Source organism: Trachymyrmex cornetzi, unplaced genomic scaffold, assembly GCF_001594075.2.
Source record: "Trachymyrmex cornetzi isolate Tcor2-1 unplaced genomic scaffold, Tcor1.1 scaffold83, whole genome shotgun sequence".
Classification (NCBI taxonomy): Eukaryota; Metazoa; Arthropoda; class Insecta; order Hymenoptera; family Formicidae; genus Trachymyrmex; species Trachymyrmex cornetzi.
This window is the reverse complement of record NW_017300169.1, coordinates 2,079,360-2,103,113: the sequence shown is the minus strand read 5'-3', so window position 1 is coordinate 2,103,113 and position 23,754 is coordinate 2,079,360. Positions and strand designations below refer to the sequence as shown.

The window sequence follows — 23,754 nt, the reverse complement described above, 5'->3', positions numbered from 1 at the left end:
CCGCCGCCGTCGTCATCGTCCGCGCGCCGTGATAAATCGCCGGTGGTAAATCGCGCGCGAATTGGGGCGATGGAACACGCGCCGCAGCTAAACAGGAACGTCACGGATCCGCGCACGCGTGCATGCGCGGCCGCCGTCGCGAACGCCAACAACTCGCGCGAGAACTCTTGACACTTGCGTAAAATGGGAGTTTCTTTGCGGTGCTTGTGATCCATAAAACAAAACAAAGGCGCGCCGTGATCCATCTCCCATAATATTGTCTCCCTCCCGCATCCTTTTCTTTCCAAGCCAAAAGAAAAATCTGTTCGCTGCTCGCCGTTTCGTTTCTCGTCGTGACTCTTTCTGTAGCCCGTTTCGTTTCTCGTCCAGAACGTTCTCCCTTTTCTCTGCGTTTCTCTCTCCACTTGTCATCATATCTCTGCTTTATCGCGCGTCTCGCGTCTTCCCAGCGCGGCGCCGAAACTTCGGAATACGCGCGTTCACCGGCGGCGCGCGGGCGGCTCATCGACGCGCGGTACATTCGAAGCGCCGCGACGATGGACGAGTCCGGGATCGACATGGGCTTTGATCTGGCGGCAGCATTCGCCGTCGCAGACCCGATTGCCCATCATGTCTCCATCGCGGATTACGACGACGAGTTTGAGCAGGCCCTCTCCCTTCTGTCGACCTCGACCAAGGAGCTGATGTACTACGAGCTGAAGAGCCGCGCGCCTGACACCGGCAGGTACGTCTATTCTGGCTTCTGGCGCCAATGGTATCTCGAAACAAATTTCGTTTGATCAAACACGTGTAAACGAGATAGCGAGGCGTGTTCTGTTTGACATTGACATTGTTACGACGGCAATGGTAGCAAAATCATTAACTCTAGTAGCAATTTATTGGCGATATTTTGGTTAAACGTCGAGATGTACATATTAGGCAAATATTGGGCTAATATTTGGGCAATTATGTCAATAATTGTGCTATTAGAGTAATATTCTTGATGTTATTAACAGTGAGATTCGATGAATTAATATTAATGCTAATGTTACAACGTATGAGTTGAAGAAACACAGATCTCCAAGGAACGTTCTAAGTCCAGGATACGTCTCTATGTTCTCTGAACGTTCTAAGGATGTTCCCAGGATGTTTCTCAGATATGTAGTATGGGATCCCAGACAACACAGTTTTACAATCGGAATATAAAACGCTTTTAAGTTTTCTTTGAAACGATGTTGTAAACATGTCTACAAGAATATTATTGTACGTTTTATATCGTGATTTTGAACTTTGTGTTATCTACTGGAATTATACTATAGTTAAGAAGGAATATAAATTACTTGTATTATATCAATCATAATTATCGGACGTAAATTTTATTCACGACATATACAACAGTTAGGCGGGATATACATATACATATATACGTGTACTGATATACAAACAAAAGGAGTCGGATAACTCCGGTTTTACAGCTCATATGGGAGTATATACGCGCGAGAGATGCTTTTATTTGAAATACGATATCACAAGGCTGCAGTATGCGAACGACTATAAAACCATATGAGAGATACGGAGACTTCAATACGATTTGAAGAAGATTTTAGACCTTCAACAGAGTAATTTATTTAATCAGAAACAATAAAGTGTCAATCAGGGCCAGCTCTAGGCATACGCGTGTAACGCGTGTGCGTCACATATTCTTTATATGACAATTAATTTAGACGTTTCGACTCTTCATTTATTTAAGGCGTGTATTATGTGTTCCGATTTTAATAGTGAATATGCATGGGCAACATTACGCGATATAAGAAAAAATTGTAAAAGTTTTGAAATATAAAATTACATAATATTGAAATGTTTCAGTTAAGTTCTAAATACTTGAAGTCTCTGAAATTGTAATATTAACGTAAAAGAATTTAAGTCTAAGTCTCTGCGAATATGAAACTTGGAATTGTACTTTAGACAAATTTTAATATATTAAACAACAATAATAATATTAGACCACAAATATATAAATATACTGAGTTACATCTCAGTCTGAGATTATTCGGTGTTAGCTATATCTTATTGTTAGTGCTCAATTAATATTTAAGTATTTAGTGAATTTATTTAATGTACATATTCAGTTTTGTAAATTATGCGCTGATTTAATTTTCGATTTTGGATCGCAATTTTAAACTGAAATTATGATAATAATATCATAAATTAAAAATTGTCAATTTAATGATATTGACATTAATAAGCAGTTTAAAGAGCTGCAAACAATTTATTGCAAAAAATATCACCTTATTCAAGAATCAGATATTAACATGTACATATTAATCTATTATTAAAATTAAAGAAAATTTGTATATCTTATATTATATACATATTAAATATTGCAGTAGAAGTCGATAATATTGTCGGTAATAGAATAGTATTATCTGCTGGATGTGATATTTTGATAGTTATATTATATATGATAATATAGTTATATACGAATAGTTATATCGCTGATAAGAATTTCTGATTGAAAATAAACGAATCAAAATTTTCTTGTTAAATTTATTAGAATTCTAGTTGAGATAATCGGAATTCTGATTAATGCAATATTTCTGGTAAAATCTATTAAAATTCTTATTTTTACCACAGTAATTATATCAATCAGAATTCTATGTTATCTCAACTAGAATTCTAGTACATTTAACCAGAAAATTCTGATTCATTCATTTTTCACCAGAATTATTATTTAATCCAGCTAGATAATTTTTTTTAGTGATTGTTCGGCTTGTCATGACAAGCCGAAGCCGCGATCTTCAGTAAACACATGAGCATGAAACCACGTTTTTATAACGAGAAATTTATAAGATTACATCGTGCGTGCAAATGATAACGATGCTAATTGTATACGAATTTGTACACTGAGAAAAAATTATAGCCAATTTTAATAAATATTTAGTTTAATTCCGCCAACTAAATATTTGCTTATATAGTAAATAAATATTTGTTCAATAAAAAGAATAATTGTTAAATCAAACTAATGGTTCTAGTATCAAATAAATATATCTTTATATTTGATAAATATTTAGTTGACAATATTCAACTAAATATTTATTTTAAAATTGTCTATATTTTTTTTCAGTGTTATGTACGTATTCTAGAATTTTATTATTAATTGAGTTTTGATTAAAATTTAACTGATAAAGAAAAGGAAAGGCAGAGGAACTATTTTTATATATATATATATATATATATACTGAAATGAGGTAATCATAAGGTAAATTTAATAAAATAATTAACTCATATGTATAGATATCAAATGATATTTTTTATGCAATTTTTGATGAAAGATGGAATTATTTGATGTCACGTGTGATAACGACAGGCACATGATTTCATAATTGCCAATTTCATTAAAAAATCTCCAAATTTCTTTTTGTTATAACAGCTAATATATGATACATTTAAAAATAATTAATTGTGATTCTTAAATATATGTACGTTTGCTCGTTGGAATCATGTAAGTTATCTAATCTAATCGCATTACAAATAGAGGATATATAAAAATAGTAGAATATCAGTAGTAGGAAATATTGTTTACAAATCAGTAGAATACATTTAGTTGTAAAATTTTTTTATATTTTAATTATTTAAATTTTCGAGCAATTTTGTACAAAAAATTTTTTTTATTTTTTGTTTAAATCGTTTAATTCTGCAATATTTCTGCAACTTTTCCGGAAATATTGTTTGTTAATAACAACACTTTTTAGATGTGTGTTTGTTATTTTTTGTTATCTTGTATCACTGTTCTTTGTGCGAAGACATTGAAATAGGATCATGTAAGAGAGCGGAAATAGAATCATTGAAGAAACGAAAGTAGAGTCGATGGATATTTGACGCGCATCAGCGCATCAAATTAAATTTAGTTAAATTTATCAATCCGTATATTCTACATAGGGAGTAAAATGCCAGCGTGAATTGTTTGCGTTTTACAAAAATTAGCAATTTGTTTGTCATTCGCAGCCCTTGATACTTTTAATTTACATAGGATTTGAAAGAAATAATTAATAACGAATTTTTGTAGGTGATATATGTAAAACGTAAGAGTTAGGCGCAAATACACTTTTTGAAAAAAGATTTTTTTAACGTTCGATATTCGACAGATAACAGTCTATCGCTTGAAGCGAGACCCACATATGTGTCTACATACTGCGTACATATGGAAAAAATAAAAGAGATTCCTATTCCAATTTTGAGTGCAAAATCGAATCAAATCCAATCAAACCTTGCACGTGCTCGGTTTTTGACAAGAATCGAAACGTGTCGGGGTAATAACTACAAAAAATGCAGTAGCTATGTTATATATATATATATATATATCTCTTTCGGGGACATGAAAATAAAAGTGAACAGATTGAAAAAAATAGATCGAAAAAATAAGAAAACTTCTCCAAGTAATTTTTCTGACTCTGTTGTTACACTTTGAACGATGTGGACTGCGTTTCTTATGGTCGGGCTTTTAAATGGCGTTTAAAGGTCGTTAGTCATGAATCTATGAACGAGACGACGCGTATAAAGGCATCTCGTTCATTCAAACAGATTCGCGAGCAATAGCAGTGACAAACGTTCGTGATTGGTAATCGTGATCTTTAAGGAAAACACGCACTCGTCTCCGCTTTGATTAACGGTCTATGCATCTTGTATACCGATATTAGATTCTCGAGTACCAGCGATCTGCTGGGCTTTACGATGAAGCTACCGCGAATATCAACTTTCACAGTCTCTGAGAGTTTGCTCGGGGTGTTCAAATTGCATCCGAAAGTTCTCGCGCCTAATCAGCTTCATCCGCCAGGCGTTAATTGATTCCTGTGGAGAAAGCAACATGAGCTTAAGCTAAAATTTCAATTGCGTATAGGGTAGACGCTGCACTGAATGATTGTTTAAGCCCTTTTCCTACCAATGTAAGTTAACTTTAATTTTCATTTAACTTATTTTTTATCTTTTTTTATATAGTTCTTAGAATTAGACGAGGCTAAAAAGTAAACTAAACCGAGATTAAAGTTAATCTATATTGATAGAAATAGGCATAAATCTGCAGTGATGCGCAATCTGCCGACTCATAGCCGAAAATATAAAATTATATTCTTTATTTTATGTAAACGAAATAAATATTATGCGGTCCGTAAAATTTTACTAATTTTTAAAAAATGGCCTTTTGAAAATGATTCTTAAAAGTAATCATTGGTTGAAGGAATGTTGCTAGAGTTAGCCTTTTCAAATTTTATTGTAAGACGAGAATATTATTTTACATATTTATATAATAAAAAATCAAATAAATGTTAGTCTTGCATTATTAATTTTAGTAATTGACAATTTATTGTTTACTATTTCGTTCATGATATCGATCTCTCGCGATGATCTACGACACGATACAATTTACGTGACACGAACGACGTATTGATTGTCTACAGATAACGCGTTATGAGTACATGAGTACATGACACGCATCACTGTAAACGTATAATAATGATTTCCGGCTGATATACTGGAAGATTTAATCTTACATCAATAATCTTTCGCAAAATAATGGAATGTGCATTTAATTGTCATTAACGATAAATCATCATAGCGAATGTCATCAAGCATCGCGAGAACAATACATAATGAATGCTTTGTTACTCGGAAAATACAATCGTGCAAAAAAAAGGATCGAGTTGCAATACAAATACGTATTGCAAATATTAGATAATGTTAGACAAATGGTAGTCAGAAAAAAGTAAAAAAAAGAAGAGAGAGAAAAAGAGAAGAGATACAGGATGAGAAGAAGCATTGATAAGTCGTTTTACGGATCATTATCTTCGGACGTCATCTTGCGAAGTATCTAGATAGGCTCGACCTTCGGTGTTATTGCGTCCATGTCTAGATTGCGGAAGGTAGGGGTTTCGAGAGATCAACGATCTCCTCGATAGAGACAATCAGCAAAAGTAGAAGAGAAGTGCTATTTCATAAGTACGTTTGAAGAATAACCTCCGTTTACTCACGGAACTTCGACGTAGAAATAGTTTGGGAGATAGATATGTATGCATTTTTGATATGTTATGTTTGATGCATAGTCGGAAGGAGGGAAAAATAAAAAATTTCGAAATATCTTCAAATTTCTGGGAGAACAGTTTACAAAAAAGAGAATATTTTATTATTTGTAAGTTATTATTATTATATTTTTACAATTAGGCTGATTGAAAAGAAAGTTACATATACATATATTGTTAGATTAGCTTTACTAGTTGATTCTGAATCTTATATATACGTTAACAATGAATCATCATGGCGAATATATCATTAGGCACCGCCGGAGAACAATGACATAATGAATGCTTTGTTACTCGAAGCAATACAATATCGTGCAAAACAAGAGATCGAGTTGCAATGTAAATACATATTGTAGACATTAGATGATTTTGGATAAACAGGAGTAAGAAACAAAAATTTTTTTTTGTTTAGTATTTTTATTTAAAACAGAAAAGCTGCGATCACAATTTGCGAGATTAAATAATTTTTATGTCGAGAAATGATATCTCCTAGTGCGATTGATTATAAGTACCTAATATGTGTAATTCAAAGAAAACTTCAGAACATACATACTCGTACACTCGCATGATCTCTCTGGATCCAACGTGTTAGATTTTATTCTATTTGCTTTATTTACCTCGTGATCTCCATTTAGCAAATTTCCAATTTTTTTTAATAACCTGAAATTTTTAGTTACATACATTTAACTTTTGCAATCAGTATTAATAACAATTTAAACATTACAAAAAGTAATTAATTTTGCATGTGAAAAATTAGACTTATATTTATCTTAATTTTATTCCAACTAATGATTTTAACTTTTTTTATTATTTAAAGTGTCAGATAGATATCATACTTTATATCTCAAAAAAATATATTCTGAAAGAATTAATTTTTGCTTTCGTATAAAATATTTTTCGTATAGTTTCTCGAGACGGAAGTACATAACACTTTGCGAAAGATTCAACCATTTAATTAATACGAGTTTAGTCGCTGGTACAGAAATTACAATGTCCAGAATCTTTCCCGGTGGTAGTTTTGAAACTAAAAACCGGAACCCGACTCATGATTCATTTTCTGTACGCATCAGTGATTCCGACATAGTTTCTGCGCATATTTTTCGAGACAAATTAACCCGTGTATTGGAACTGAGTGGAAACGCGACCATTTTTTAGAGTATTCGACTGTGTACATCAAGATCTGGGTCCACAATATTTTTCAATTGTTATATCGTCAGAATGCTTTAAATACAATTTCTCTTTTTTCTAAGTTTTGTCATAAATATACAATTAATTTTTTATCTTTGTTTTCTCTCGATATCGATAGAAACTATCATCTGAAATAACAAGATATGACGTTATACTGACAAGAGAAAAATTTCTAATTAAAAATGAACAAACTAGATCATATCAATCAAAATTCTGGCCATCATGATTGGACATCTAGTTATCTCAACTAGAATTTTGATCGATATGATTAAAGTTTACTGAATCGTTCATTTTCAATCAGAAATTTTCCTCAATGTAATAGTATTAATAATAAATAATACAAATAGTAATGATATTTTCGTAATTCTTAGCTGTTTCTGCAAAAGTGTTGTTAATAACATGATTTCCTTGATTGAAATTCCTTGATTAGGATCTTAATTAAATTAATTAGAAAATTCTAATTGAGATAACAAGAATTCTGATTGATTTAATCAGAATTTTTTTTATGGTTTGTCCGTTTTTAACACCAAACATTTTTTTTTAGTGTAAAGTTTTACGAATGTTTCCGTAAACTGTATGTTATGTATAAATATATAATTAATCGCGATGTCTTTTGTCGGTAAAGTGCTCAATGGAAATATCTAAAAACTTATTCAGTTTTTTTTCCATTTATCAAGGACATGTTCATCTATAAATCTCTTATAGGTTCCTCATCTCATAAGATATATGAAGTAAGGAGGGTACAACTTTCATTTTTCCGCGATTGTTCGAGGATCGTTTTATTTCTACATTTTCTCACGTATTTTTTTTCATGGAACGAAGTTATCATAATAACGATGCTATCAAGGATATAGTGAAATAAAAAATAAAATTCTTGTTTATATTGTTACGAAATTGCTATTAATTATGTTTCAATTATTTAAACACCGATTCAGAGTTGTTGATACAATTTTAAATGATTGAAGCATAATTAATAGCAATTTTATAACAATGTGAATAAGGATTTTATTCTTTATTCCAATTTACCAATTTCTTCTTGAGAGTAGTATTATTATTATGATAACTTTCGATTTCTATGTAAAAAAATACATTAAGAAAATGTAGAAATAAAGTGATCCCCGGACGGCTGCGAAAAAATTTGTACCCTCCTTTGTGTGTATGGCTTGTTTTAAACTTTTTTAGTTTTTACCTCTCTTCTACATGAAGAAAATTATTAGAATTCTAAACTTTTTCAGTCTTTAACTCTTTTGCATGAAAAAACTATTAAACAGTAATTTTCTCATTAATCAAATTTATAATTTGATATTTTTTTTCCATTTATTCATGATACAGTATTATTGACGCTGCTTTATCAATCTCGCACGATTTGATTATATTAACTGTGTTTGCGGACTAACTCCACGTTACAGACGATTGGATGAGTACTATGCCTGCGAATGTCGTGCGTCATCAGCGAGCGCGATAATGATTTCGGTGTACCAGCTGTTTTGTTTTAGAGACACATTTCATTTATGTCGTACAGTTTTTTTCCTCCCGTTATGAACTCTCGAGGTTGAATATATACAAATATTATCTGTTTCATTGTATATTTATTACAATAACAATAGTGATGTTGATGATAATGGTGTTAATAACGTGAATAATAATTCAAGGCAACACAGTTATGTTCAAAATACGTTTAATAAACGTTAAGAATCGTTTAATAAATGCATGAACTGAAAAATAAACTTTTAAACTTTGATATGTTTTTAAAACTATTTAATAAACGTCATAAAAACGTTTTATAAGATTCTTATAACGTAAGTTTAATGGTTTTTTTTACTACTATAAAATACGTTTTATATATGAGACATTTTGACGGTTTAATAAACGTATATTTAACGTTTTTACACACCATAAAAATGTTTCGATTAAATGTTTTCTAAACGTAAATAGTCTGCTTGGGAATGATAATAATAATAATAATAATTGCAAATAGTAAATTTGAATAAATATATTTTATCCTAGCTCTCTTCCTGTCAGTTATATTTTCAGCAATTTAATTTTTTTAATTCCGATGTTATCAATTGATTAGGAATCAAGTAAATCACAGTGAGGTGAGACTGTGGACTTTTGCGATCGGCACAAATGTGTAATACATTTAGGCAACGTTATAGAATAAGTGTGTGTCTAATTGTAAGTCTTAATCTCGCTCCACAACCTTGCTTTAAGAGGCTTTAAGTCATAAGTCGAAAGAGATTAAATGATAATAATTTCTGTCTTTAGAGTGTTTTTGCGCGGTCTTTAGGCTTTAACCGTTAGACTTAAGCGAATTGAGCAAAACCCTATTCTTACGGCCTAAAAGCATAAATTTTGTGGTCGATATCGTCACTTATAACTTATTATAGCTTACGGTTTACGGGCTCTTAAAGCAAGGTTGTGAACTTACCCTTACTCTAAGTTTTAGAATAAATTTAAATTTTTTGTCGCTATCTTGCATTAAAACTTTCTATCTTGTCTGGCTAAAATAAGTAATTTATGGTCAATATTTGATTCTTATATTTAAGATCATCTTAAGTACAGTCTTAAGATGCCATGAGCCAATTACAAAACCGCATTAACATTTTAAGACTTAAGACATTACTTAAAATCCTCTAGCACCACCTCGAAATTTTCAATCATAGATTACACTCTAGGCCATTGAGGAAAACGGCATACATTTTTTATGATTCTGGACTACACAAAAATCTAAAAAAATTCTTCTACACTTGTGAAACTTTCAACAATAAGCTTTTACTATAATAAAAACTGGGGACTATATTTTATTTATTTTTTACATATTAAAATCTGAATAAGAATTTTGAGAAAATGTGATGTTGAAACTGTGTCTTAAACTGTATCTCAAAGGCCACAAATAAACGGTGCTGGAGGATTAAGATGATCTTGTAACAAGAATAGACTATGAATATCGATCTAAGTCAAATATCTGTTTTGTTTTATGTATAACAAATGTACTTAGTTCAGTCACAAACAACAGATCTCATGTCTTTCCGCACAAGAGGCATAGCTCTGGAGCCGGACTGACAAAAGACAAGAGTGAGTTCCTTGAGACAATGCTGGCGATACCGCAATGACTTCCTCCTTCTTTGTATCTCTTTTTCTCTCGCATATGGCATATGGATAGAAGAGACTGCCACGAATCCGGCGCAAACTGGCTCGATACTCGCATTAGCCGGTGCAATGACTGGAAATTCCGATAAGTGCGCCCGTCGTCGCTGCCGCACAGCGCCGTCGTCGTCTCTGCCGCGGCGCTCGCGAAAACGCGATACCGGATTCCTCAGTCACGACGACGACGACGAATCGCGCTTTTTTTGTGCGATGATGACGATGTCTTGTTTCTTTTTCACTTTTCAAGCTATTTGCTCGCGCGACCAAACGCTCGCCGCGGCAGCTGTTCTTCGTCGTACGTTACATAACGCATCTTCAACGGATGAGCCATGTCGCTGTATGTGATGCAAGACGTATCGTGCACCTGTGTATGCACACGACATCGTCGAGAGTTTCGTAGAGTTAGTTTAGACGTGACTTGGTGTTGGATAAGTTAAACATAATAAAATAGGCGTAATACGGGGATCACGTTTTTATTATATGTTTAAATATAAATATAGTAAATATAAATAAATTTTTAAAATAAAAATTTTAATTGAATCAGTAGAAATAGAATTAAATTATGATGGTTTTTCATTGCTGTTATATATTCTTTATTTTCTTTCAATTAGAGTCGATACGGATTGCGTCTGTTTTATTATGTTTAAATATAAGTAGGGTAAATGTAAATAAATTTTTAAATAAGAATAAATCTAAATTGAATAAGTAGAAAGAAAATTAAATTATATAGGTTTTGATTGCGTGCTGCACTGTTATACTTATAGTCTTTATTTTCTTTCAATCGCAAATCAGGAATATTTCTCTATTCTATTAATATCAACTACTTATTTTTATATAGCATTATTTTATGTTTCATTTTTTTAATATTAAGAATAATATTTAATTTAAATTTATAAGTAAATAAATACAAAAATTTTACAAATCAATAGTGAAGATTAATGTTGTTGATGCTAATCGGAGCTTAAATCTGTCTTCACCACGATGCGGTGTATATTTACAGCAGGACTTATGATCTAAATAGAGCATCGTTGAAGTTAGTTAAGCACGGCACGTGGTAATAATAAATTTGAACTCGACTCGTGCGAGCATATACGACATTTGTTATCGCATTGAGAGAGGAAGATGACATATTTTTTCATCCGCTGTCATAAAAGGAAAGAGGATAAGCGCACAGCAAACGCGTCGGTGATTTTCCTAGTTCACATTTGCGAATGCTAATATGAACATAGAAATTGTATCACTATTACAATTTTTCCATCCGACAAAGAATACATATTTTAAATTCAATATATTGTAAAGTACAGAACGCTATACTACGTGCTTCGTGATGCATTCAGCTGTGCCTAAACTGCACACAGTGTCCCTCGATTATTATCTTTATCTCTATAATTTTTAATTCGTATTTCAAATTAAAATAAGATAAACTCTAGAGCAGTAAAAAAATTGTATTAAAAAATTATATATCAATTATTTTATTATTTATATTTAAAATGCAGAATTCCATTATACCATTCTACAAAGCTTTAGAGAGATATTGAATTTATATTTATAAGGATATATTCCATTTAATTTTGCGCGATTGCAAAATATATTTATCAAGATATTTGTGTGGTACTATTTTTATCTTTTATGTATTATTAGCTTCATTATTAAATTCTTATTGATTTTTTAAAATTAATTTTTTATTATTAACTGTAATCACTTTTATGTACAAAATTAATAATTTTTTCCAATTTTTACATTATCGCTGAGGTTCAGAAATAGCAACAAATAGTTAAAATAATTTTGTTAAGTGCTGCGGATTGTCACAAAAAATTAGAGGCGGCTAAATAGTAATCGTGAAGTGAAGAAAAAATAAAAGAGATGGACTCTAACAAGCAGATCCAGACAGAAGGAATCGACCAAACACTTCGATGTGCATAATCATACTAGATATTTAGTATTTAAAACAGTGTAGATATGTGTATGCTTGAAAGTTTATCTATTACATATTAGCGAATTATTGATTATCAATTAACTATTTAGGGTGCGTTCCGATATTCACTGCCAGTGCTAAAAATCTATAGCGCACTTAACATATACTGTATAATTTCAGCACTGGCAGTGAATATCGGAACGCACCTTTAATTTCGAGTTAGATTATTGATTAATTTAGAAATTCAATTAAATTTATATATACATATATGCAGATATATGTATATACACATAATATGTCTATACACTGAGAAAAAAATATAGTCAATTTTAATAAATATTTAGTTCAATACTGTCAACTTTACTTATAGTAAATAAATATTTGTTTAGTAAAAAAATAATTGTTAAATCAAATTAATATTTCTTGTATCAAATAAATATATCTTTATATTTAATAAATATTTGGCATGTATTCAACCAAATATTTATTAAAATTGACTATATTTTTTTCAGTGTATGTATTGATATCTATACGATATATAATCAATTATTATATGTAACGTCCATTTATACTAGAATAATAAACGTAATGAGATAAATATTTAAATAATTAATTTTTCAATCTAAAATATTGATGTTGCCACGCGAATTTACACATGTAATAGTTATAAAGATTCTTAAGAATGTTTAGGCTGTATATACAGTATGTACAGTATCAGATATTAGCTAAAAATATCAGTCAAATAATCCGACAAAAAAGCTAATATCTGTCAATGTCATTTAAAACATTTTAATATGATATTAGTTCGTAAATATTACGTCCTGAAATCAAACTGCAAAAAACAAAACAAGTAATTTGGTTTATAATGGTTTTATAATGGTTTTATAATGGTGTAGCAAAATAACGGTTATTTTGCTACAATTTTAAAACCATTATGAACGAAATTACTTGTTTTGTTTTTTGCAGTTTGGTTTCAGGACGTAATATTTACGAACTAATATCATATATATATAGATATATTAAAACGTTTTGAATGACGTTGACTGATATTAGCGGTTTTATCTGACTGATATTTTTAGCTGATATCTGATATTTGTATGAACAGCCTAAACATTCTTACTAATCTTTATGATTATTACATGTGTAAATTCGTGCAATTTCGATATTTTTTTTGAATGCTGCGCAAATGAATCAACAATCGCAAACAGCTATTTAAGACAATATTGCGTATCTCACAAATGTCAGATTGTTTTTGACGGCGGCGTCATATATCGAGTGAAAATAAATACGTGGCGAGAACGAGAGGGAACCGGCAGACGTCAGCTGTCTATTCCTCGCAGAGGAGGAGAGCGAGATGGCAAGATCCGTGTTTAGAGCGTCTGCTGGTTACCTGGCGCTTCGTCATCGCCGCCGCCGTCGTCGTCGTCGTCGTCGTTGTTGTTGGCGACGTTGCTCCGGTTTTAGTAGTAGCGTCGCGACGCCTCAGATCGACCGATCCGCTCGCGCGTTCGCGCGCGTAACCGTGCGAAGCGAAGCGAAGCGACGCGATGCAAGGCGGTGGCGCGTCCGAGACCGCGCAACAGATCGTCGAATTCGAGGAGTTGGTATCGCGACTGGATCGCATCAACGACGTTGTGATTCGGCAACCGTCGACAACGACGACGACGACGACGACGTCGACGTCGGTGCCGCCGCCGTCGCCGCCGGCACGAGCGTCGTTGCATCTTCTCGGCGCGACATCGTCCCTGCCTTACGACTGTCCCATCGCGGATGCGACGCGTTTGCCCGTCAGCGACGAGCAGCAACGGGTGCGCAACATCGGCATCGACGAGGATCTGCGAATGATCCTCGAGATGGACCCGTCGATCGTCGACGGGAGCCTCGACCCTGGTTTACCCGAAAGTTGTCCCACCGTGGCACGACCGTTGCGCGCCACGCGACCGCAAGGCTGGTACTGCACCGATCGAGACTAACTCCTTAGTGTCTGATGTTCGTGCGCATTATACAGTTATTTTATTTGCTGTTACTCTTAATCATTGTGCTGGCATTTGCATTGCCTAGTGTTGGTTCTAATTAATCTGGAAATAGTCACCTGGGATAAGTTTTCCCAGTTTTTCCTCAGCTGCAGCAGCGAGAAAATGAAACTCAATCACACAGTAATTTTTTTTACAAAGATATATAAATATATATATATATATAGGGTAACTCCAGTATATACGTCGTACTGGGATTTACATCGCGGGAGTCAGAAAAAATAGAAGGAGTGAGGACAATTTTCTCGCAACTACTCTGTTACATGCCTTTATGTTATATTGAGTTATAATTTCAGCTTCTTACTGTTAATGTTAATGAAATTATTGTGCGTTGAATCGATTTGTCATTGTGTGTGTAACAAGTAGTATTATCATAAATTATAATCTATATAAAATGATTACTGTAAGGCGTGTAAAAGACCTAGTAGTTATTTCGTGATATAACGTGTAGAGGAATAGTAAAGCATGTTGTAAACACTGCAAAATACAAGTGCTTTGTTTTCGTATTGTTTGTTTAGTTTGTTGAAACCCTTGCATTTTTGCCATATATCCCACCCATTATCTATACATAGCAAAAATGCAAGATTTCAAGAAGTTTGTTTTTTAATACGAAAACTAAATATTTCGGATTTCTAATATTTTTTTCATAGTAATAGACAGTACAAAGTTTTTACTGATATAGTTCGTTTATTTTAAACATAATAAATAATACTTAATAAATTAAGTTTTTGATAGGTGCGGCGTATATACCGGAGTTACCCTATATTTTTTTTATTTTTCTTGCTTTTTTAAGAAAATATAAAGTAAATTTGTATATCTACATAATGACTTCAAATATCAATAAATTGTAGCATAATTAATATGCAATATTTTACAGATAGCAAATTGACATTATTTGTCGTCATTTTAGAATCAAAATAATATTATAGATGATGACGTCAACTTACTACGTATCTTGGGATGTAGTTAATAATTTGATTGAAGGTTGGTAATTTAATTAGGATATAAAAGTTACCTTAGATGATAATTTATACGTATAATAAAAAACTAAGTGACTATTTCTAAGTGACTATTCCTAGGTTAAAAAATCCGAGCATCTACCTAAGGTTTATTAATATCTTTGTATCATGTTAGAGAAATTTTACACGTCATGTACCATGATGCGATGGTTATATGATACCAAAAGCCATTTATTTTCGTTTGTCATCTTGGTTTTCAAATGATGTAATCTGGGATGTCCATTGCAATTTTTACAAGCAATGACATACTTGTAGATACGCCTGTACAGTGACTATTTAACTAATATCCTGTGAAAACTAAAGATAGCACAGCTGTTTTGACAGTTGCATGTGCGTGAAATGAACAACATTTTTGTGCATCGACCACGTAATCGAAAAATGTCATATAATTCTGTCTATGTTATGTTTTCGTTTATGTTTTCACCGTTCCTCGATTTTTGTTATTATCTCTAAAAAATATATAATGAAAAATAAGGATTTCTTTGAATTCTATTTATAGCTATTTCTAGGGTGATTCAATATCTGGTTTTTTCCGGACATGTACTCTTTTTTTTTTAAAGCATCCGGGGTGTAACTCTTTTTGGTACTCATTTTGAGAGAGAGCGAGGGGACCGGAAGTTATTAAGCCCATCACACATGAAATACATAGTAATTGGCTAATTACTAGATCATTACTATATATCTGTGATAAAATATTTGAGAATTATTAGGTATTATTATATTATATTAAAGCCGTTTTGTTGCTAATACTGAATACATGTTTCTATTATTCTTAGGACTTTGAAATGTACTCTGTATCTTCTGCTTTTGAATTCAAATATTTTACTTATTTTGTACTACAATTTAACTTAAAATCGTCTTTTCAATCAGGAATGTCCTAGTTTACCTAGATTAGATTTGCTCGCCCTAATTATTTCTTATATTTTAATATCGCCAAAGCTTTTAGAAATTATTGATCATTGTATTAAACGTAAAATTAAAATGTAAAATTTTAATTCCGAAATTCAAGCTTATGAAAACAGCGTGGTGTGAATTCCTCGTTAAAAACAAGCATATAATTTATAGACTTTGACTTGTACATTCTTGCCTTTGTTTTACGAAAGAAACAATAGGAGTACTTTGTACGCAAATCACTTGTACAATTCGTTCTGTCTCAGTTTATTGGCAACGTTTATACCGACGTTATTTCTCAGTTTATAATCCGCATCGCAATCAATGTCAACTATCGACTGTTTATCGTCTCGAGATAAGAAACACCAGTTTCTTCTGTTTCATACGCTCTGTACTTGATCGTCGTGCACGTCGTCTACATTGGTCGTAAACATTACGTCCAAATTTAAACGTCCTTGTTGCAACTCGTCACTGAATCGCGAATCGCTCGTCTCTGCCTGCAATCTCGTCGATGCTTCGTTGCGGACAGCGAGCGTGGCGACAGTCGATGAAACGATGCAATGCGTTGCAACAATTCAAAAGTGCATTGAGTGCGAATTGTAATAAACAGACTCAACTACATTGTGCTATGATGTAGGAATAAGATCTATCATTGTGCATAATGGTGACAGAATAATAGAACAACCAATTAAATTTTAGTTCTTAATAGCGATGTTCTAACACGCTTAATTCTAATATTAACAGCTACATTTTAACAGCTGCTTTTTATAATTTGGGGCAAGTTTTAAATTGGCTCAAAGAGCAGCCATCATATTGAACGACTGCGCATTGTTAGGAATGATACATCTTATATTTTTACATCATGCATTGAGTAACCTCGTCAACGTCGACGTCTTCTGAAAATTCCTCTTATAATCTGTCCCTGAAAAACAGCGTTAAGATCTCTCCGCTAAGAGCGTCAAATCCGGACTTCTAGACATCGTCGCCGATAGACGGTTTGCGATATTTCATCGTTGACACCTTTATTACTCGCTATTAGAACATTTTGCGTTAAAATATATAGCAGCTCGTATTTATCTTGGATCATTACTGATATTTAAGTGGTTGTATATAGGTTAAAAAAAAGGATATTTTCTTTTTTTAAATTAATCAAATTTTTTATTTTTTATTTCTTTGATATAAAATCACGTGAATAATATATCTTGAGAGTTACAATCAATTTTTGCATGATTTTGCTCTCAATTTAATGGCGGAAAATAACCGATTAAGGCTTGATAATAATTCCAAAGTAATTAATTACAACATTACTATCAGTAATATTACTATGGTACTCGAATAATGCCATGGTTCTGTGATAATCGATCCAAAAATTCTATCGAGGCTGGATGGTCCGATGTTAAATTTAGCACATTAACCGAGCCTGTCATAACGTAACATAAACATTGTGCGCTGAAATTATCTGAATTTAACTATCCTCCTCTCCCTCCTGTACACGCCGGTATAAACGCCCACCACGTCCCCCACATCGATTATCGGTATGCGTAAAATACATCGCGTAACGTAGTTTCATACAATCGCACACACACGCTATAAATATTCAAACAATTTCGTGTTACCGGCCATTGAGGAAAAGAGCGCGGGAGGAAAATTACGAGCGTCGTTGCTGGTAGAAGTTGAAAATGAATATGGAAGCTACGAAGCCAATAATAGCGACGTATAAATTAACCAATATTTTTCCTTTCGAAATAAAAACAGGAAGTACAACGACCGATTCGTTGCGCGCGTATTTGGCGCGCACAAATTATCAAACCTTTTTCGCTTTTTCATCCGAATGAAGCTGCGTGAGAAAATGCTAATGTATACATCGAAATCCATATTGGTCATCGTTTGATTTTCTTATATGCGCGTTACGCGCTGATACTTGGATCGAATCCAGATCGTAACGCGCCTCTGACGCTCCGACAACAAGTCGCTATTCTGCTTTAGTCGGAATTCGCGTTTTTAAGTCGCTTATATATAGCAACGAAACTATTTATATATATATATATATATATATATAAACCGGCGACAATCGTAGCCAATGACTTTGCAAATTTCAAGTAGACTCATAGTCCTAATTCTCAATTGTTTGTTAGTTATAGGTCATAGAGTAATTATATGGATTTTTTATTTGCGTATTACTTTTAGTTCTGTCTCTCTTCAATTGTATTAAAGTCAATTGTATTAAAAGTAGAATAAGAACACAGGAAATTGTATTTCCTGCCAGAGTTATCAGTGGACAGAAAATTAATTTGATATAGTGAGGTTAATGAAAAACGTTAATGTACATTTTATATAGAAATAATATTAGTGTTTAAAGTATAAATATATCAATGTTTAAATTATAAATTATCATTGTTTTAATTATAATTCTCAAATGCAGCATTTCTGATGCTATCATTTTAATTTTACATTTGGCTAAATAGTTGGCTCGAGTTGTTTTTCCATGGCTATTTTTACTCTATAAATATTACAAATCTAATCATATCTCGACAGTACATAATCATTCTGGTTTAATGCACATGCTTTTAACTCGTATACATTTATCACGAGCGAGGGTCATAACCTATACTCTATAAATTTTAGTTGTAACCATAATATCACTGTAATTAATCTACTATCGCCATAATAATACTTTATTACATATTTTTAGCACTAATGATAGAGGAACGTAAATAACAATATAAGTATACAATATAAAAATATAAAAAAATAAATAATTAGGAGAAAAACCGTTTCCAGTTGGAAGAAAAATCATTTTCCAATGCGATATATATTTCGCAAGAAAAATTAATCGATCTTTGTGTTCGAACCGTTTAATTCATGATTAAATTGTACGAGTTGTACCCAACGACTATCTTAGTTAGCCCATAAATGTTACACTGACCGTATCGCGAATAATTTCTCGCTAAATCGCCTTGTCGCACGGGCTAATTACATTGCGCGCGCGTGCCGGTTGCTATTCGCACGACCTTGTTCCTGATTTTCGTCCAGGAGCTTTCGATTACCCGGTTCCGCTACGGTAAGCGAGAATGGTAACGGTAACGGTAACGTCGTCTCTGTAACGTATCGGCTGATTTTCATCTCCTCCCCCCTCCCTCTCTCTCTCTCTCTATCTATCTCTCTATCTCGTTTCGCTGGTTCCTGCATTTGCATAACCCGAATCCGTATCGCCCGATCGTCCAGCACGATTCACAGCCACTGTACGTGTATGTGCACGTACGCGCCGAAGATTACGGTCGAGATTCTGCACGGTCAACTTGCGTAATTTTCCGGCCAGCAAACTCCGCGTTTACTCTCCGCACAGAGAAGCTTGCGAAGGCGTAATCTCGTAAGAGAATTCTAAGCTTACGGACCAAGGCTGTAAGCGATCGTTTCGATTGATTTCGATTGCGTAGATTTCTATGAGGTTTCGGGAATAGCGTAACGTAGCTCGAGGTGAAACATATGCATGCCTTCTACGTAACGTTGCGAATTTAGTATTACTGCAATAATAGATAGGTTATTATAATATTATTATTATTGTTAGTGTTATATTATTATTATTATTACCATCATTTATCTTTTTATCACAATTTATCTACTACCTAATTTATTTATCATTGAAAATAATTGTTCATTAATTCGCATAAAATGGATATTTTCTGGCGAGGCGCGAGAATAGATTTTTTTCTTTCATTCTACCATAATGAAAAAATATTACATTAATAATTACTCTTTTGTTCACACTGGCAATTAAAGTACCCTTGCTCAAATTAATGTGACACGCAAGCGAGATGACACAATGTTCCACGCGATCGTTTTGTTTGCCAGGTTAAGATTAACGGTGGGAAATTTGTAATACTATAACTGAGAAGTAGGAGGGAGTAGTGGTCATTTAGCAAAGGCGCAGCGACCTAAGTGCACTTTGTTAGAAAGCTTCGTTACCACGGATTAATCGACTGCATTGTATAATTCTAGTTGGCACGAAAGACTTTTCAACAGTGTTAATTATAGGATATACCTTTACCTTCTACCTTCAACCTGTGTATTCTTTACGCTTTCCTTCAATATCTATTTCATTTTGCAACATACATGATATTTCCAAAAACGACTGAAAAATATTTTTACACATGAAATTATGAAAACGATTACAATATAAAGCACAATATATTGATCTTTTTATTTTTTTGGAATGTTTAAAACCTGTAAAATTGTTTTGATAAACGCCATATGTCTACCACTGCGTATGGATTGTTTTTTATAGCGTTTGTAACGTTGTTCCTCCCTTATTTTTGTATCGTATTTTCAAGCTTTTACGTTGTGTGTGTTATTTGCAGCACAAACAATATAATGGCTCACAATATTTGTCGAGGAAGAAGAGCGTATGTAATATAAGAGATAAGATTGTGAAGAAAGATGGCTTACATAAATGACATATCGATACAAATTGCAAATTGGGTCTTTGTCTGCCGACGGGATATTGGTCGTTGTAATATTTCAAAGAGATACTCATATTTTAAGATCGTATTTCCGTCTCATTTTTTTTTCTTTGCCTCATTCACTCTCTCTATGTATCTATCTCTCTATCACGTTCTTTCCATTCTTTCGTGTCGTTTTTATAAAGTAGAGTCTAGACGAAGTTTTCCTGACGAGTTTCCGTCGTCGCCCTGGCTGAGGTAAATCGTTTTCCGCTGCTTGCTTATTACGATTATCATTGTTATTATCAGTCGACACTCTCGAGCTTTTCATAAACCCCGCAAACTTTTGCAGCAGGTATTAGCGACGTTGGGGAACGCAGGGGCAGGGAAAGAATTTATTTCTAGCCAGTTTGTTTCGCAGACGGATTCGCCGAATGTTTATTATTAAATTCTACACCGAGAGAGAACTTGAGACTCAATGAATGCGAAGATGGCGTGGCATTTAATATGATGCCGAATGGATCAAAATAATTTTTATCTTATCTTAGTGTCACCCATTTTATCTCTATAAAGAGCACCGCGGGTCAAAAGTCATATTGTTTCAAAATTTCTTCTAAACTTGTCAAATTTATTCATAGCTTCTTTATAGACAACAAAATTTATTAATTTTGAAAATTGATATTTCATTGTGTTAGAAAAGTTATGATTACATATATATATATAAGTTAATATTTCAGAATGATTCGGTCTCGTAAAATTATGAAATTGAAAAGAGATGACTATAATTACATTGTAAAATAATTATGGTTATGGAGCTTCAGTTTTATAATTATTGCTGCTAATATAATATTAGTACTAAATTTTAATAAATATTTGTTTGAATAGTACTGACTAAGTATTTAAATATATAAAAGGATACACATTTATTTGGTACAAGAACCAATAATTTGATTTAACTATCATCTTTTATTGAGTAAATATTTATTTATTGTACTGTTGAAAAAAATATATTTAGTAAATTTTCTAATAAGAATTTAATAATTTTTTTAGTGTAATAATAATACTTATAGTTGTATACTCCAAGAAATGTATAGCTGGTATCGAAAATGACTATAAATTACAGTTAAATTATAGTAATTGTATTTTTTCTCTCCGCGTATATCATTGCAAAAAATTTTATTCGTAGAATTTCACGTGTACGTAACATTATTAACTTATTCCTTGCACTTTGATTTTGCTATAAATTCACTTGTGCACATTCCGTACAAGGTTAATTTGGATACGCTAGAGAATATCTAATATCGAAGTAAATGACTGTTCGAATTTCACGATCGAGAGCCCACTCACGACGATAATCTCCGCTTCGACGATGAAATTCCGCGCACGTACGGCCCCGTTCGACCGAAGCCGACGTCTTAGTCGAGAGTATACATTAATCCGACAAAGAAGCTGCTTTCCATATTATCGCGATTTATATCGGCCGCCTGCCGGTAGAGCGAGCGGCTATATTTTCTCACTTAATTCATTCCGCGGGAATAAAGATAAAACTTAGACGACGGCGAGCCACCGATTTTCTTCGAGACTAATGACATTAATACCTCTGGTCCTCTACTTTTTACATTCAGTTATATCTGCTCGGTGATTCTTGTTCGCCAGGAATCCCCAGTGCCGGATTTCTTACGTGATGTACAAAGCGTACCCTAGGGATTTAAAAAATTAATAAATTATTATAAAACTATCGACCCATGAAAAATTATGAAATATTATGATAAAAAAATATATATTATTATAATAAAAAAATTTATATCTCATAATTTACTGATACTAACAAGTTTTCGTTTTTTATGAATGTTATAATATATTTTTTATATCCTCGCTATGTTAGGGACTTTTATTTTAGATTTTATAATAAAGTATTTATATATAATTACTAATAAAATTGTTAACTTTAAAATATTATCCTGACATATCCTTAATTTGATTAAATATTTTTAAATAATTTTTTTTACTTTACGTATTATACAATGGGAGGAGAGGGGACATTACATTTACTATATTCGCCTTCAGGATTCTCTTGCAGGAATTCCTCTTTGCGTACCGCATATAGAGAGACAGTGAATAAGAAGGAAGATCGGAGAGGGTTTCGCGCGCATTTGCATGAAGCTGCCATAAGCGATCCTCCGTCGCTCTTTATATAAGTACTAAATTCAGTATTACGGTCGTTCTCCTCTTCGCTCCTCTAAGCGGAACATGTATAAAGGTTCCATCGGCAAAAAGTGCGATACTGTTGGTACGGGAAAGAGAAACTCGTGCGGGTATTGCACGAGGAGAGTCGTACGTGACTTTGGAGAATTAATGGTATCCAACGACGGTCGAAAATTATTTTCGACCGTCCAATATCCAATATCGCGACGAGAAATATATGAGTTAATCGTGGCCACCTTTAATCCGTCGACTGTTTATAAAAAGTCAAGCTTGCCGCAAGACCTTTCGCGAATGCGCTTAGAATCGATGCGATTGCATTATCTCTGTACGATAATGAGAATTTTGATGTATTCACATGTAGTTGATTTATACATATAGGTTTTAAGATTGCTGGTGACGAATCTGCAGTAAAAATTTCAAAACAAAAAACGGCGGATCGAATATGGCGAATCAAAATTCTAAATTTTGTTGGATTAGCGGACAGACATTTTGGTCTGCTGTCATATTGGATCCGCTATTTTAAATTTTAAAATTTTAATTATAAATTCATAATCAGCGACTCTAAAAACTTTTAGTAAGACGTCAATTATATGCTAATTTTTATTTCTAGGAAAAAGTCAGGCATGAAAGGGTTAACAATTTCTACAGTGAAATGTAATGACAATTCTTATTATTAATTAAATAACAAGAAACTCCGTTCAATCGATGCATAATGTTTTATTAAATTAAAAAATTGTTCATTGAAATTTAATATTACGTAATTGACAAAATTCAACAGACGAAAAAAAAACTTTTTATTTAATAATTAAGTAAAATATTATTTATTGAGTATAAAACATTATTTTCTTTTATTCTATTGAATTTTGT

At 32.8% G+C, this 23,754-nt stretch overlaps 1 protein-coding gene and 1 long non-coding RNA gene across 3 annotated transcripts in view; one reads left to right on the top strand and one right to left on the bottom strand.

Annotated features, from left to right (window-relative positions):
* The first annotated feature begins 6 nt into the window (after window positions 1-6).
* Mitf (transcription factor Mitf) overlaps window positions 7-23,754 on the top strand; it is a 99,881-nt gene continuing 76,133 nt past the window's right edge. Inside the window, exon 1 of one of the 2 annotated variants that reach the window (XM_018519595.1) lies at window positions 7-724. In XM_018519595.1, coding sequence (XP_018375097.1) covers window positions 537-724 — 188 coding nt within the window. In that variant the 5' untranslated portion in view covers window positions 7-536. Of the gene's footprint in view, window positions 725-13,847; window positions 14,252-23,754 lie in introns of those variants that run through there. The other variant, XM_018519594.1, reaches the window with a different exon arrangement.
* Window positions 9,431-22,910, bottom strand: LOC108768908 (uncharacterized). Its single transcript, XR_001940513.1, has 3 exons — window positions 22,900-22,910; window positions 9,667-9,671; window positions 9,431-9,540 (listed from the first exon to the last, which is right to left on the bottom strand). It is a non-coding gene; the product is annotated as an uncharacterized LOC108768908 (long non-coding RNA).